This window comes from Oryctolagus cuniculus, chromosome 11, assembly GCF_964237555.1.
Source record: "Oryctolagus cuniculus chromosome 11, mOryCun1.1, whole genome shotgun sequence".
In the NCBI taxonomy this organism is placed as follows: domain Eukaryota; kingdom Metazoa; phylum Chordata; class Mammalia; order Lagomorpha; family Leporidae; genus Oryctolagus; species Oryctolagus cuniculus.
Window position 1 is genome coordinate 71,724,307 of NC_091442.1, and position 16,976 is coordinate 71,741,282.

At 44.6% G+C, this 16,976-nt stretch overlaps 1 protein-coding gene and 1 pseudogene across 1 annotated transcript; both read left to right on the top strand.

The window, feature by feature from the left end:
* The first annotated feature begins 6,741 nt into the window (after positions 1-6,741).
* LOC103347294 (lysozyme C-like) lies at positions 6,742-13,160 on the top strand. Its single transcript, XM_070052614.1, has 4 exons — positions 6,742-6,920; positions 7,473-7,637; positions 10,216-10,294; positions 12,416-13,160. The coding sequence occupies exons 1-4, from the start codon at positions 6,785-6,787 to the stop codon at positions 12,480-12,482; spliced, it is 447 nt and encodes a 148-aa protein (XP_069908715.1). The 5' UTR covers positions 6,742-6,784; the 3' UTR covers positions 12,483-13,160.
* A 382-nt stretch (positions 13,161-13,542) lies between these two features.
* LOC127489776 (small nucleolar RNA SNORA40) lies at positions 13,543-13,655 on the top strand (annotated as a pseudogene).
* Positions 13,656-16,976: the final 3,321 nt, after the last annotated feature.

A 16,976-nucleotide genomic window follows, 5' to 3' on the forward strand; every position in this document is an offset into this window, starting at 1 on the left:
CGCGCTGCGGCCGGCGCACTGCGCTGATCCGATGGCAGGAGCCAGGTACTTCTCCTGGTCTCCCATTGGGTGCAGGGCCCAAGGACTTGGGCCATCCTCCACTGCACTCCCTGGCCACAGCAGAGAGCTGGTCTGGAAGAGGGGCAACCGGGACAGAATCCGGCGCTCTGACCGGGACTAGAACCCGGTGTGCTGGCGCCGCAAGGCGGAGGATTAGCCTATTGAGCCACAGCACCGGGTAAGACTTCTTGAGAGTAATTACTTTGAGAAGTAATTTTAAATTCTTTTATAGATCATAGTATGTCTTGCATTGGATCATGTAATTCTGAGACTAAGGCTTTTAACTCTTTTTGTCCAGGGAACATACGTAGTATGTAGTTCCCCACATCCAGTGGGTTTGGTTCTAAAAGATGAGTTACAAGATTTGTCCCTTCATGTAGGGTTTCCTTCCTTTGATTAATTACAGCAAAGGTTCAGCTGCGGGGAGGTGAGGAAAGCTGAGATCCAGTGTATGAGGAAACTAGGGGGAGGAAGGACAGAGAGGAACTGCATGTAGAACAAGTGGGTGTGCAGATTCAATATGGTTGGTTTTCCTGTTGCAGCTCCAGTGGCCCTTTTAAGTTCTGTGACAGTCCAAAAATTCTCTTACTTGCTTCATGTATTGAGATGAATTTATCATCCTCTTTTTTTAACCTCAAAGTACTAGTCAAAATAGCTTTCTTATTCTATAGATTTTGTTCAAGAGTCTACCCTTTCTAATTTTTTAAGAAAAGATTTATTTATTTGAAAGGCAAATTGCTGGGTGGGGTTCAAGAGGGAGAAAAAGATCTTCCATCTGTTGGTTCATTCTCCAAACGCCTATAACAACCAAGGTTAGGCCAGAATTAAGCCAGGAATTCCATCCAGGTATCCCACATGGGCGGCTGGGACCCAAGTACTGGAGCCGTCATCCACTGCCTCCCAGGGGCATTAGCAAGAAGCTGGATTTAAATAAGAAGCATGGAGTAGCTGGGATGCAGACTGGGCATGCCCACATGGGGTGCAGTCATCCCAAGTGCCTTTCCAATGTTTACCGAAGAAAAACTAATTTCACAATATTAAACATTTCCCATTTTGGAAATGTAAGACTTAAATCACCTTTAATAAAATGTTTTTATTTACTCAGATATTTCCATGCACACCAGAAAGAAGTTGATCTCCTTGTTGTTTAGTTTTTGAAATAGCCAATAGATAGGATCAAGAAGGAGCGGCCTCTTACATGTGACTTAAGGTACTGAAAAGTGCTCTGAGCAAGAAGGACAAAAAGAAAAAGGGGAAAATGGGCCAGGAATAAACCCAGGACATCAATGACCAGAAGGGATGTCTGGAGGCCCAGGAGTAGTTAGCATTCCACCCAGGGGAGAAGCTTAGGTCAGAGGGGTGCAGCGTCCCATGCTGGTACCATGTGCTAATCTGGACCTCCAAGGGTCCTGAGTCTTCTCTGGGTCCCATGTTGGGCACCAAAATACTGTTGATGGAAATAAGCAAGATTTGTAAAAGGACACATTTAAGGTGTATTCAGGGCAGAAGCCCAATGACTTTCAATGAGACTTGGGAAGTGTTCTGAATGGTCAGTTCTTGCAAGAATTTATGATTCATGGATCACACAGTGAGCACACATTGGCTTGGCCTAAAAAGATGGGACTTAGGTAAAGGGGGAAGAATAAATTTCTTACTGGCTGAAGATTGTTTTCTTCATCTTCAGGGACAATGAGAGTTGGAAAGCAGCTATTGAAAAGGTTACTATTGGCCGGCGCCGTAGCTCCCTAGGCTAATCCTCTGCCTTGCGGCGCCGGCACACCGGGTTCTAGTCCCGGTCAGGGCGCCAGATTTTGTCCCGGTTGCCGCTCTTCCAGACCAGCTCTCTGCTGTGGCCAGGGAGTGCAGTGGAGGATGGCCCAAGTCCTTGGGCCCTGCACCCCATGGGAGACCAGGAGAAGCACCTGGCTCCTGCCATCGGATCAGCGCAGTGCGCCAGCCGCAGCGCGCCGGCCACGGCGGCCATTGGAGGGTGAACCAACAGCATAAGGAAGACCTTTCCCTCTGTCTCTCTCTCTCACTGTCCACTCTGCCTCTCTAAAAAAAAGAAAAAGAAAAGGTCCCTATTAACATTAGGGAGAATATTTCTGAGAATAGATAAGAAATGTATTGTCAAAGAACAAAGGATAGCTCAGGGTTGCTCCAGATGTGCACTTCACCCACACCAAACTAAGCTAATCAATAATAGTAATAGCTCAGTGCCGCCACTCAGATAAGTCTACTGAGTGTTTCTCTTCCATGGGGTTCAGGCCTTTTAGAGGCCCTATAATCTCAGAGTTAAAGGGACTAAAACACCTCTTTAAATAGTTACATATTATTATGCTCTCAGTTTCCAAATATTTGTTTATTCCACTCTAAGAAATTAGACTATAACTCTCCAAACATTTGAAAAGAAGAGCGAATCTCATTGTCAGAGGCTGAAACCAGCTTAGGTAATAACTGGATGTTCTTTGCCCTTGAGTTTAGAAGAATATATAAGAGACTAGAGATGAACTCTTTTAGCTCCTTTTTTGTCTCTTTGCGTCCTGAAAAATCTGTCTCACTGTTTCAAAATTAGGCCTGGCCTAATACATAGAGTCATACTTGGTTTTTGGACAGGGTCCAGCAGTCATAGCCAATACTGACAGTCTGTAAAGGCCAAAGAGAAAGAGACTGTCGCTGATGAAAAATAAGGATAGCTACAAAGTGATGGTATTCTTGTGTGGCTCAGAATCTGTCTTCATAGGTTGATCTGGAAGGACAGTTTCTCTGGAGTGCTGATTGCATCGCTTTTAAAAATGTGCAGAAGGAGCACTACTTGCTGCAAGCACAGGTGGTAGAGGCCGGGGCCTGGGCTTAGGAGGCAGCATGTTTCTTGGTGCTGGGGTCGGGGAGCTGGCATGTCCTCCTGCTGGAGAACACTGATAGGCAAGTGTAGGGACTGAAGGAGCGCTAGGTTCTCAGGCAATGCTTTGTTGCAAATCCTGGAAGAGTTCCCCTCTTCCTGTCTTCCATGCAAATACTGTATGATTGCATTTGTTCTGGAACTTGACCAGGATTTCAGCAGTAGCTCATTGTAAAACTTGGCACCCTCTTTCAAAATAGCTATTCATCTGGCTCCTGTGGGGACTGGGATCTTGCACCAGCTGTCACATAAACCCCTGGCTCAGCCCCTCCTCCACAGGCCCAGCATCCACCGCATCCAGGATATCCTGGATGTTGCCAAACTTCCATGCCCATGGACTATAATCTTTTCACCCTCAGCAGGTATAACGTGCTGTTTCCTCCAGTGTATCACCCAGGACCCCAGCAACCTTCATGTCCCTTCCCTGAGCCCCCACAGCAGTCTTACTCTCCATAGCAGCAATCTGTCTGCTCAGAAGCTCAGCTGGTTCAGTTTAGAGGGAAAGATACAGCAACAATGCATTAAGTTTACTAAACTTGCGCTTGTTAATATAGTGTACTCTACTGTACTGAATGTGGTATATAATTTCTGTATGTGGCTAAAAGCTAAAAGCCGTGCTCTTGTTCCATGTGAAATCTGCTGCTGTTGCAATATAAACACTAAGTGTAATGGGATTTGAAGTAAATTACATTACACTTCCTAAAATTTGAAAACTAGGAACTAAGCCTGGAAGTGAAACGTGTGAGATTACTCTTCTTTCGACATGAGACATGGTTGGATGTCAGATACTTATAAAGATGGCTTCAGTGCTGATAGTCAAAAACTCAACTTTCTTTTGTCTGTTGATGTGCTTTGATTTCCAATATGCTATTTTGAGTAATCAAATCATTATAAATCTTTTTTTTTTTTTTGACAGGCAGAGTGGACAGTGAGAGAGAGAGAGACAGAGAGAAAGGTCTTCCTTTGCCGTTGGTTCACTCTCCAATGGCCGCCGTGGCCAGCGCGCTGTGGCCGGCGCACCGCACTGATCCGAAGGCAGGAGCCAGGAGCCAGGTGCTTCTCCTGGTCTCCCATGGGGTGCAGGGCCCAAGCACCTGGGCCATCCTCCACTGCACTCCCTGGCCACAGCAGAGAGCTGGCCTGGAAGAGGGGCAACCGGGACAGAATCTGGCGCCCCAACTGGGACTAGAACCTGGTGTGTCGGCGCCGCTAGGCGGAGGATTAGCCTAGTGAGCCATGGCTCCGGCTTTTTTTTTTTTTTTTTTTTTTTTTTGACAGGCAGAGTTAGACAGTGAGACAGAGAGAGAGAGAGAGACAGAGAGAAAGGTCTTCCTTCCATTGGTTCACCCCCCAAATGGCTGCTCTGGCCAGCGTGCTGTGCCGATCCAAAGCCAGGAGCCAGGTGCTTCCTCCTGGTCTCCCATGCGGGTGCAGCACCCAAGCACTTGGGCCATCCTCCATTGCCTTCCCAGGCCACAGCAGAGAGCTGGACTGGAAGAGGAGCAACCGGGATAGAAACCCTCGCCCCAACCGGGACTAGAAACCGGGGTGCCGGCGCCGCAAGCGGAGGATTAGTCTAGTATGCTGTGGCATTGGCCTACAAATCTTATAATTTAAAAATAAATTGCTTACAAGCTGGGGCTGGCATCATGGCAGAGTAGGTTAATCCTCCACCTGTGGCACCGGCATCCCATATGGGCACCGGTTCTGGTCCCGGCTGCTCCACTTCCAATCTTGCTCTCTGCTGTGGCCTGAGAAAGCAGTAGAAGATGGTCCAAATGCTTGGACCCTGCACCCACGTGGGAGACTTGGAAGAGGCAACTGGCTCCTGGCTTTGGATCGGCACAGCTCCAGTCATTGCGGCTACTTAGGGGGTGAACCAATGGAAGGAAGACCTTTCTCTCTCTCTCCCTCTCACTGTCTGTAACGCTACTTCTCAAATAAATAAATAAAATCTTAAAAAAAATTACTTACAAGCCAAAAAAATGTGCAAAGCCTCCTCAGATGGGTATTTTAAAAGGTAACACTTAGTTGAATAAAGTCCTATTGCTTTAAAATGACCTCTTTGGGGGCCAGTGCAGTGGTATAGCAAGTAAAGCCACAGCCTGCAGTGCCGGCATCCCATATGGGCACTGGTTCGGGTCCTGACTGCTGCACTTCTGATCCAGCTCTCTGCTATGGCCTGGGAAAGCAGTGGAAGATGGCCCAAGTCCTCGGGTCTTTTTGCCCATGTGGGAGACCTGGAAGAAGCTTCTGGCTCCTGGATTTGGATCTACCTAGCCTGGCCATTGCGGCCATCTGGAGAGTGAACCAACAACTAGAAAACCTCTTTCTCTCTCTCTGCTTTTGCCTCTCTGTAACTCTGCCTTTCAAATAAATAAATGAATCTTTTTTTAAAAAAGTGACCTATTCCATTCTGACATAAAACTGGGAGGCCAGTCACTATGGAAAAGGAGTTAGGAAAGTTGTTCATATGACCCTTGTTTGTAACTGTAAAACACTGTTTTATAATAATAAAATATATACAACCAGTCTGAAGTAGAAAACCAGCTGAACATTGGGATGCCATGATTGGACTGGGCTCTCCCTACCTGCCCCCACAAAAAAAAAAAAAAAAAAAAAAAAAGCTTTGAGTGCAGAGGCTAGATACCATCAGGCCTCAGTCCTCTAGAAATTCTGTCTTGGCTTAACTCACTGAACTGAGGGAGTGGTACAGCTGGCCCTCCAAGATTCCGGTCTCTAAGCTCATGAGGTCATTTGCTTCTTCAGTGGGTAACATGTGGGTGGCCAGTATTTTCTCCAGGGGTTCCATTAGGGGAAATCCTGGATCTGTGCCAGGGAATCCCAGGTCGGGGCACAAAATAACTACCTGCATGTAGTCCCCAGGCTGATTAAAGGCCACTTGACTGCCCTACCAGCAGAGCATCTGGGTGATGCATCGGGCTGGACTCCTGGCTTCCCACTCACCGCTGTCTGAAGCACACATTGCTTTTTTTCCTTACCTCAGTTTCTTCTACAGACAACCAGACAACCAGAGCATTAAACACAAAAGGAGTGTGCAGGCCTTGGTGCCTGGCCAGTGGGCCAACATGCAGCTGGCCCTTTCCTTTGTCCCTCTTATTCCTGACTCCCCTGTAGTTCTTTAAAAGCCCCAAACCCCCTGAAGGAGGGTGGTGGTTGTGGAGACCCTGGGGTCTGCCATGCTTTCATCTGTCAGCAGATTAAATGTTCTCTTCCCTTCATCCCAAACCTCGGCCTCATTATTTTGATTGGCACTGGGGTTAGGGACTGAGTTCTTGCTTGATAACAGGCTATGTACCCATGAGACAAGAGGTCCAAGTGCCATGTCTATTCTCTAGAAAAGTATATACCAAATAATTCTAAGTGGAGATGAATACAAAATAGGGAATTTACACAGACCATTTAATGGAAATGAAAATATTAGACAAAAAATCCCAGCTCATTTTAAGTTACATAAAACAGTCCTTTTTTTTCTTCACATTTGTTTAACTCCTAATAAAATAGAAGAAAACTTCTATTTTGGAAATGTGCTACTTCCCAATTCTTCCTGAACAAATCTTTAAGCAATGTCTTTTCATCATTTTACTGAGATTAATGCTTAGGACATCAGACCGTTTCTCTTCAAACATTAAAAAAAAAAAAAAAAAAAACCCTTTCAAGTCAGTGAATCAGAAAAACAAGCATGTTTTCCACACAAAGGGTGGAGCCCTCACGCCACCTGGGGAAGAAGGAAGTTGAAAGAGGTTAAATACTGGGGCTGCCTCTCTCCTGTCAGCATAGAGGTCTTGCTTCCCAGTCAACATGAAGGCACTCCTGATCCTGGGGCTTCTCCTCCTTTCCACCACTGTCCAGGGCAAGATCTATGAAAGGTGTGAGTTGGCCAGAACTCTGAAAAAACTTGGATTGGATGGCTACAAGGGAGTCAGCTTGGCGAACTGTAAGTCTCCACTCTTTCCAACTTCCCGAGACCATACCCGGCCCATTCCCCAATGCCTTTGATAGAGATCATGTTGGGCCCCAGAATCTCTCCCCTGGCCTGTGAAGAGAGACCAGGAATCATGAAGACTCAAACTGCCCATATTAGCACAGTTAGCATCTTAATGGTAGATTTTACAGTGACTCACAGGCCCACAACAAAGAAAGGAACATCCGATTTGCTGTTAGACTCAGATAGACCTGAGCCTATCAACTCTTGATTTTTCTATTCAAGGCTGCATGTTGCCTGAGCCATGGGAGCAGGGAAAGGGTAAAAGCAAAGAAGAAACTGTTATTTTAATATTTTTAAAGCACCTTCTCTTGCTGCAGTAGTTTCAGAAGTTGGTTTGCATTACAAAAATGGTTCTCTTAAGGGCCTTTCTTCACTAAAGTGTTCAGTTATAAGTTAAACACATCAAGTCGTTGGTAAAACAGAGTTAGACACATGGATTGCTTTTTGTTTACACTGTAAGTCATTTTATGTTGCTGTTCATTACAAAAATTACTTTTTCAGGGATGTGTTTGACCAAATGGGAGAGCGGTTATAACACGCAAGCTACAAACTACAACCCTGGAGACAAAAGCACCGATTATGGAATATTTCAGATCAATAGCCGCTACTGGTGTAACGATGGCAAAACCCCACGAGCAGTTAACGCCTGCCATATACCCTGCAGTGGTAAGACAGGATAATACTTGAGTGATGGCACAGGACCCCTCTGGGTATCTTGTAAGAGTAGAGATTCAAGACAAATTCATGAGGGACCTAGGAAAACTCCCATCACAGCTTCCAGAAAGTTTTGTTATCCTCCTCCTAATTCCCCAAGTAAGAAAGTAAAGAGCTGGTATTATGAAAGGTTGGTGCTCTTTCATATGCACATGTTTCTGGAATGATCTGTTAACTGATTGTAAATGGCCTCACTGATGCTTTCCTCCTGCTGACTCAGGGGAGGAGAGGAGTAATTTGGTCTTGGTTCCTTTTTTGATTGTGTATGTATTACTATGAAATGTTCTGCATACACAGAAAATTGGAGGTAGCAGTATAACAAACAGCCATAAATGCAGCTTTTTATTTATTTATTATCTTTATTTGAAAGATAGAGTTATGCAGAGAGAGGGAGAGACAGAGAGGTCTTCATCTGCTGTTTCACTCCCTAAATGACTGCAACAGCTGGGGCTGGGCATGCCAGAGCCAGGAGCCAGGAGCTTCATCCAGGTGGGTGTAGGGGCTCAAGCACATGACCATCTTCTGCTGCTTTCCCAGGTGCATTAGCAGGGAGCTGGATCAGAAGTAGAACAGCCACAAATTGAGTAGCAACCATATGGGATCCCAGCATCACAGGCGAGCAGCATAACCCACTGCACCATATGCCGGCCCCCATAAGTCCAACTTCATACTTTATTTATTTATTTTAAATACAGAAGGACAGACACACAGATCTCATATCTACTTCTTATTCCCTAAATACCCACAACAGCTGGGTGTGGGCCAGGCAGAAGCTAGGAGCCCAGAACTCAATCTCAGCCTGCCATGTGTGTGGCAGGGACCCAGCTATCGAAGCCATCACCTGCTCCATCTCCGGATAGCAGGGAGCTAGGATTGGGAGCAGAGTGAGGACTCTGAACCCAGGCAATCCAGTATGGGATGCAGGCTTCCAAGCAGCATCTTTCTTGCTCTGCCTAATGACTGACCTCAGATATCTGACTTTTAAATTCTTAACTTTTTGCAGTAGTTGCTTCTTCTCTATGTATTTTTTGTTGAAGGATTTTGAAATGAATTAAAAACATTATGTCTTTCATTTCTAAATTCTTTAGTTTGTATCTCAAAAAACCGCAGTTCATACATAATCATTATACAACAGCCAGCACTTGGCCAGGCCAAAGCCAGGAGCCAGGAACTCCATTTGGTCTCCCAAATGGGTGGTAGGAACCCAGATATTTAGGCCTCTTTCTGCTGCCTTCCCGGGCACATTGATAGGGAACTGGGTCAGAATGAAGCAGCCAGGACCTAAACAAGTTCTCTAAAAGGGGATGTTGGTGTCTCAAGCAGCAGTTTGACCTGCTGTACCACACAACACCCACATCAAGAAGATTAATTTAGCATATTCTTTTATAATCTAGTTAATTTACTTTCAAATATATTTTGCATTGTATAATAGCATGTAGTCATTAAATAAAAATTAGAAAATACAAATTGGAAAAAAATAGCAACCGTAACCTTACTACCAGAGTTGTCTGACCATTGTCACTTTTGGTATATATTCTTCCAGAATGTACATCAATCATGGACATGCAAGTAAAATTACAGGGACTGGCACTGCGGTGTAGCAGGTAAAGCCATCGTCTGCAGTGATGGCATCCCATATGGATGCTGGTTCAAGTCCCAGCTGTTCCACTTCTGATCCAGCTCCCTGCTGATGTGCTGGGAAAGCAGCAGAAGATGGCCCTAGTGCTTGGGCCCTTGCACCCAAGTGGGAGACCTGGAATTAGCTTCTGGCTCCTGGCTTTGGATTGGCCCAGCTTTGGCTTTTGCGACCATTTGGGGAGTGAACCAGTGGATGGAAGCTATCTCTGTCTCTCCCTCTTTTTCTCTCTGTAACTCTACCTTTCAAATAAATAAATAAACCTTAAAATAAAATTATATCATGTATATATGTACCCATATATAAACATGACAGCAATGTAAATTTTTACAAAAATTAAATTGTATTATATAGACTGCTATACGGTTTACTTCTCACACAAAATTATGTCCATATCAACAAATACAAATCTCTATTGTCATTTTAAAGGATGAGTAGAATTCCACTCTGAATATTCTGTAATGTGTTTATCTACTTCCTACTATTAAGCACTTACGTTGTTTACAGTTTTTCACTTAATAATTGCTGTGAACATCTTTCTGCAAACACCTTTGGATATATGTCTTATTAGTTCTTTATGAGGAAGTTGCAATAGTATAATTGCCGAGTAAAAAATCACTAGGCATGCTTTTTCCTATAGTGTCTAGTATGCAGTGGACCTTCCATATCGTGGTAATTCCAGAGCTTGCATTGTAAATGAGACAAAATGCTTTACTTGCTGCCAGATGGAAAAGGGTGAAGAGAGTTTTTCCCCACCATTACTGCCTAATGGACTCTTGAAAAATAATTTCTTAATATTCTTTCCTCAGCCCAACAGAATAAAAGTGGCTAACCCTAAATGTAAAAGGAAATCGCTGTGCAATTTGTTTTCATTTCTCACCACCTCTTTTTCAGATTTATTGAAAGATGACATCACTCAAGCTGTAGCTTGTGCAAAGAGGGTCGTCAGCGATCCACAAGGCATCAGAGCATGGTATGTGTTTCATATATACGTGAGAAAAGACTTTCTAAACCCAAAATATGCTGTTGAGAAGTGAATATGGTAGTTTTGAGTCTGTGCTACAGTGTATTGCCTAAATCCTTGAAGAAACAATGTACTTTAATGGCCTCAGAATCTCATTCTTTCATTCCCCCTTTTGGGGGATTTCTAGGGTTTCTAAGACTGTCCGCACTCTGCCAGCTCCTTGCCGTGTCTTGAGATTAGGTTTAGAATAAGCGAATGTGGAACGTGCTTTGCACCTGCTGTTGCACAGAGCACCTCACTCAGTGTTTGCACTTGGCATCCTGTGCTCTCCTGAGGGCAGAAGGGAGGCTGAGGTGCTTTGTGTGCGTATTTCCCTGTAGCAAGTAGCAATGCCTCAGTCTGTCTGTGGTCTTCACTTTATTTATTTACTTGTCTACTTTTCTTTTATAAAAACTGAACTAGATAGTGTAAAATGTCATAACGTCAGCTGGAACTGCATAAAACAGTTTGGCTTCCTTTTCTTCGGAGAAAGGTATTATTTGGAAACTTTCCCATCTGATCCACCCAACGCCCATTCTACATCCAAAGTCAAAGGCAGGCTATCTTACCGGATCCATCACATCTTCTGAATTGTAAAACCACTCATCCCACTTTTTACAAAACTTTATTGAGGTACTAGATTTAAGGGGCAAAGAGAAAGAGACAGAAAAGATCTTCTATGCACCGATTCAGTCTGACATGGCCACAACAGCCAGGGCTGGGCCAGGCCAAAGCCAGGAGGCCAGAACACAGTCTTAGTCTCCCACATGGGTGGCAGACATGCAAGTACTTGAGCCATCAGCTTCTGCCTCCCAGGGTGCGCATTAGCAGGCAGCTGGCATCAGAAGGGAAGACCTGGATTCTCACACCAGCACCATGGTGGATGCAGACATCTGGACGAGCATCTTCATGGCTGCGCTGAAGCCTGCCCCCCACCCCAGCTTAGGCCACTTTCTCCCATCTTCGGCAACCCAGAAAACTTGTGCTGTGCCGTAGAAGATGCCACAAAAAGCATGGTGCACTTTGTAACATAGCAGCCTCCCATCCTAGGGAGGTGAATAGGCCTCCACTCCAGACACAGAACTCTCTTGTTTTCTTTCCATGTCCTTTTGACTAGACCCAAGCATGCATTCATTGGGCTAGCTGCAGCACAATCTGGTCCCTCCTTAGAGAAATGAAAAACACAAAATACCAGCCATCCAATGACTTCTGAGAAAGAAGTCAGCAAGCTGGAAGAAAAATTCCTCTTTTCAACCAAAAATGTGGATTTACCCAGGTAAATATACATATTGGACAAGAAACTGAAGATTTATTCACATACAAAATTAACCGTGATTTCTTATCTTTATGCTTTTTTGTCACATCAAAGGTTTAATTGCAACATTGGACCTCAGTTCTTATTCAGTAAATCTGTGTCTCAGGAGCAGTCAAGATTGAAGACATCAATATGTGTCACTTTTTAGCATCTCTCCTCATTTCAAATTAGAACATGTATTTGAAATGTAGTGCCGTGGTCTCAGCTGTGCTGTTGATAGTGGCTGAAACCGGAAGACATTTTTTAAAAGCCCTTAGGTCATCCATCCTTGCTATTTGTGTCGCCTTCTTGTTTGGAACAAGAAGCAAAGAATTCACAAACACCTGTCTCAAACTCACAGGTCTTCAGCTTGTAAAGTCATTTCTTCATAGTGAAGCAAACTGGAGCAGAAGGCCCGCTTCAGCTGTTACTTTCTTCCTGGAGAAGTAGGCAGGATAGCTGCATCCCAAGGGCAAAAGCAGAGTGTCCGTTTGCATTCCAAATCCTGGAAGTATGTGGAGAAGACCCCCACCTTTCCAGAACAGGGAGAGAGACTGGATAGGATCAGAATTCTGTCTTCAAGATGAACACGAAAGCACGCAGAGGTCAAGGCTAATGTTCTTCCCGTGTTGTGGAAGCTCGCATGGTGCAGCAGCTACACTTGGCCATTGCTCTCCTTTTATATGATGTTTTTGTTCATGAGGTGTTTTGTTCTCCCAAAATGTTTGAAGTCTGTACTTGTATTTTTCCATGAAGACATATTTTAACCCCTTCACTTGTTTTGCCTTTCTCTACAGGGTGGCATGGAAAAATCATTGTCAAAGCCAAGATCTCACTTCGTATATTCAGGGCTGTGGAGTGTAACTGCAGAATTTTCTTCTTCCGCTCATCTTGTCTCCTTTTCAGTAGCCAGCATTGCCTTTTCAAACAAACTAACATTGTCCCAGAAGCAGGAGCAAAATATGGCCTTTCTTCTTAGCTACCAAATACATCGCCAGTGCACTCAGTTCTTAAACAGAAATAACCCAGACTTACTCTTCCTCAGTTTTGGATGAAAACATTAAAGAGGACAGTCTCATAACACATGTGTCTAGGGCAGAATTCCAGCTGCGTGGGCCCCGATGCCTCCTGTCAGGCACCTCCAACACAGGGACAGTGACCCCTCTTCAGTGGGTGATACACAGCTGTTAAAGGAGCAGTTGTACTGCCTGCGTTAAGAATTTTGTTTTCATAAGGTGTATGTGACCTTTGGTTTGCATATTTTCTGGGAAAGACTTCATTTATACATCTTTACAAAAAGAACGTCCAGTTAAATATCGATCTGTTTTAGCCCCTTAAAGAACATTTGGATGCATCTTGCTATTGTGGAGGGGTTAGATGAGCAGTTGCTGTTTCTTAACTTTATTAATTTAGATTTGTGCATTATAACTAAATCTGAGTCAGGTGAGCTCACAGGTATTGAAATGATTGCTGATTAACCACAGGTGTGAGATTATGCATGTTGTAAAAAAAGTATATTATCATTAAAGGCTTTGCAGTGCATACCTTTGTCTTTCTTCCTTAAAAAATATTTATTTGCTTATTTTATTTGAAAGGAAAGGGGCAGAGATAGATGAACACACAGAGGTCTCCCATCCACCAGTTTACTCCTCAGATGACTACAACCACTGGGGTAGGAGCAGGCCAAAGTCGGGAAGCAGTAACTCAGTCCAGGTCTGCATTGTGGGTGGCAGGGACCCAACCACTTGAACCATGACCTGCTGCATCCTAGGATGTGGATAGCAGGAAGCTAGAACTGGGAGTGGGGCTGGGTCTCAAACCCAGGCACGCCACTGTGGCATAAAGGGATTAGAACCGGGATCCACATGGGATGCCAGCGCTGCAAGCTGGGGCTTTAACCCACTGCGCAACAGCCCTGGCCCCTTACACTTGTGTGTGTTTCAACTAGTGGACATACAGGTGCAAAAAATAAATCCTGTTTTGCAACCCAGAACTCATTGATCAGTATGAGTTTTGATATATACAAGCATTTATAAAATGAAAAAAAAAAAAAAGATGGAACAGATAGAAGTTCACTCCCCAACCCTGAGGGCAACAGGTACTGGGTAGCATTGAACAGGGGCCTTCAAATTCCACCAGGCATTTGCCCTGGCCAGGAATCAGCAGTTGGTCTAACAGGGGTAAGCTGTTCCTTAAGGACCAGGTCAAGGAGAAAGGACTGACAGTGATCGGGGTCTAACAGCAGCTGTGGGTTCACCCAGACAAGCTGCCACTACATATCGCGCCACACTCTAAAGGTTGGCTCCCAGTGATCAGAGGAAAAGTCCCTGTAGGCGCCATCAAAATGTTGCAGGATGTGACTGATTGAGGCCAGCACCATGGGTGTTCAAAGAATTCACCAGAGCAGTCAGATAGAGTGGAGAGAGTTAAATTCATTGAAGCTGAACGAGAACAACAGGCAGGCAGGCAGAGGCTAATGGCTGCAACGTGGACCATAATCTGAGGTATATACTTGTAATAGCAGTCTCTTCTTAGGGAGAGTTTTCTTGTGGTCCAGCAGGTTTTTCCAGGTAGGTAATTTGCAAGTCTTGGTGGGGCTGGGAAATTTGCACTACCCTTAGCTAGGGATTTTCCCAGTCTGAGAAGTGCCCTGGGACAATCCTCCATGCCAGAAGCATTAGCAGTGATGTGGGTGAGTGGGAGGATTTATTTGGTTTTTCACTGCAGGTCCTTGTCATGCACAAAGATATGCATTCTAAGTACTGACTCAAATAAGGTAAATTTTATTCAAAAGGTGAGAAAGCCAACACACACACACACATTAGCATGTGGTGCCCCACACAGAAAAACACCCACTGTGGGTAGGAAATGAGCCGAAAGATTTGCCCAAAAGGAGAAGGGGTGGGGACAGAAAGGGCACCTGCCAGTCCCTGCAGTCATGGTCTGCAGTGGCAGAGAGACCCTCTGCCAGTTGTTGGTCTCCTTTATCAGCCTCTCCGTGTGGAGCTCCTGGGAATTATATGGCACCTCCACAAGCTCCCCGTGGAGTTCAATATGCATATTTTCATGGCATCATCCCCCCTGGTCCCAGATAAAGCAGATGCATCCTGGGAAAGGGGGCATTTTGATTGACAAGTAGGCGGATAGAATCACACATGGGCACAGGGTATGGTGGCTTGCTGGTACCTCTAGCTCAGCAGACCTACCTGTCTGCCTGACTAGCCAGTAACAGCAGGAAACTGGATCAGAACCACTGGGTACCCAGAACTTGAACCAGGCACTCTGACATGGGATAGGGTTGCTCTAAGTGCCTTTCCCAATTTCGACCTAAGAAAAACTAGTTTCAGAGTGTCGAATGTTCCCTGTTCTGGAAATATAAGACTTAAATCATCTTTTCTAAGACTTTCCCATTTACTCAAATAACTGCAAGGAAAAAAATGCCACAGTTATTAAACATAAAGCCAGCTGATGCACCAGAAAGAAGTTTATCTCCTTGTTCTTTTTTTTTTTTTTTTTTTCCTTGTTCTTTAGTATTTGAAATAGGCAGTGGGTAGGATCAAGGAGGAGAGGCCTCTTAAAGGCACAACACCAGGTGCTGAAAAATGTTTTCCTCAAATGTTCTCAGCAAGAAAGACCAGAAAAATGGGCCAAGAATAAACCTGGGGATCCACTGACCCAACAAGAAATTCTGGAGACCCAGGAGGGCTTAGCATCCCATTCAGGGGAGGATTTCAGGGCTGGAGGACCATAACGGGCTGAGGCTCATACCAAGAGCCGATCTGAGTAAGGCCTCCAAGGATTCGTGAGTGTTCGCTGAGCCCCACATTTGGCATCCTCATTTGGTTGGTGGAAACAAACAGGATCTGTAGAAAGGTTACTTTTAAGTTTATTCAGGGCAGAAGATGAGTGACATAAGCCTGGGAGACACAGGCCCAGTGACTTTCAAGGAGTCAGTTCTAGTCAGCATTTACCTATGTCACAGTGAGCACACACTGGCTTTACCCAAGAGGTAGGACTCACTAAGTGCTGAGGGACACAGTTCTTACTGGTTGTAAATCACTTCCCTTACAAACCCCTTCAGTGAGGGACCGGCACTGTGGCGCAGCAGGTTATACCCTGGCCTGCAGTGCATGCATCCTATACAGGCGCCAGTTCAAGTCCTGGCTGTTCCTCTTCTGATTCAGCTCTCTGCTATGGCCTGGGAAAGCAGTAGAAGATGGCCCAAGTCTTTGGCCCCTGCATCCGCGTGGGAGACCCAGAAGAAGCTCCTGGCACCTGGCTTCAGATCAGTGCATCTCCCACCATTGCAGCCATCTGGGGAGTGAACCAGCAGATGGAAGACCTATCTCTCTCTCTATCTCTTTCTCTCTCTCTCTATCTCTCTCTGTAACCCTTTCAAAGAAACAAAATAAATCTTTCCAAAAAATCATGTGTTGTATTTGATTGCCATATTTTTTAGTCTCTTTCATTCTGGGTCATTTCTTAAGGATTATTTCTTTCTTTGCTTTTATGACCTAGACATTCTTGAAGACCACAGACCAGTTATACTGCAGAATTTCTCTAAGGTGCTTCTGATATTCTCTTAATTAGAGTAGGTTTTGCAACTTTGGTGGGAATACCACAGAAGTGATTCCCTTCTCATTGCCTTAAGTGGCATGCAGTTTTGATTTGATGATGTTCACTTAGATTACTTGATTTAAATGAGGTTGTAAGTCATGTCCATTGTAAAGTTTCTGGTAAGGGAGGTACTAGGAGACTGTTGCTCATCAAGTTTCCAGCTTCATTTATGAGATCACTGTGGACCCATGGTTTCTGTCTTAGTGAAATTATAATGAGTTATAATTCATTACCACCATTTACTTTGCTGTCCACACTGTGCCCTATTTAGCCAGTGAGCCCCTGCAAGCTGACTTCTGTTTCATTTTGACTTGTCTATAATTTTTTGAGCACTTAGTTGTTTCCTGGCACAAGGTACTCTAAGATTTGCCTTGTTCTTTCCTTGCTCCAGCCCTGGAATAGCCGTTTATTCAAGAAACTCTAATTTATTACAGTGCTTAATAATATTTTAAAAACACGATCTGGACATTAGGGTGTTCCTAGGTGACAGTGTCAGTCGAAAGAGCTAGATTATATATATATATATATACACACACACACACACCATATTTTTTAATTTAAAGAATGTTTAAAGTTTTGGGGTTTTAAAAAAAGATTTATTTTATTTCATAGGCAGAGTAAACAGAGGGAGGGAGAGACAGATCTATACACTGGTTCACTCCCCAAATAGCCGCAAACAGTCAGAGCTGGGGTGATCTGAAGCCAGGAGCCAGGAGCTTCCCTTGGGTCTCCCAAGTGGGT

Coding starts and splice junctions, on each gene's coding strand:
- LOC103347294 (XM_070052614.1), top strand. CDS start 6,785: ATGAAGGCACTCCTGATCCTGGGGCTTCTCCTCCTTTCCACCACTGTC. Junction 6,921..7,472: donor GGGAGTCAGCTTGGCGAACT/GTAAGTCTCCAC, acceptor TTACTTTTTCAG/GGATGTGTTTGACCAAATGG. Junction 7,638..10,215: donor CTGCCATATACCCTGCAGTG/GTAAGACAGGAT, acceptor CCTCTTTTTCAG/ATTTATTGAAAGATGACATC.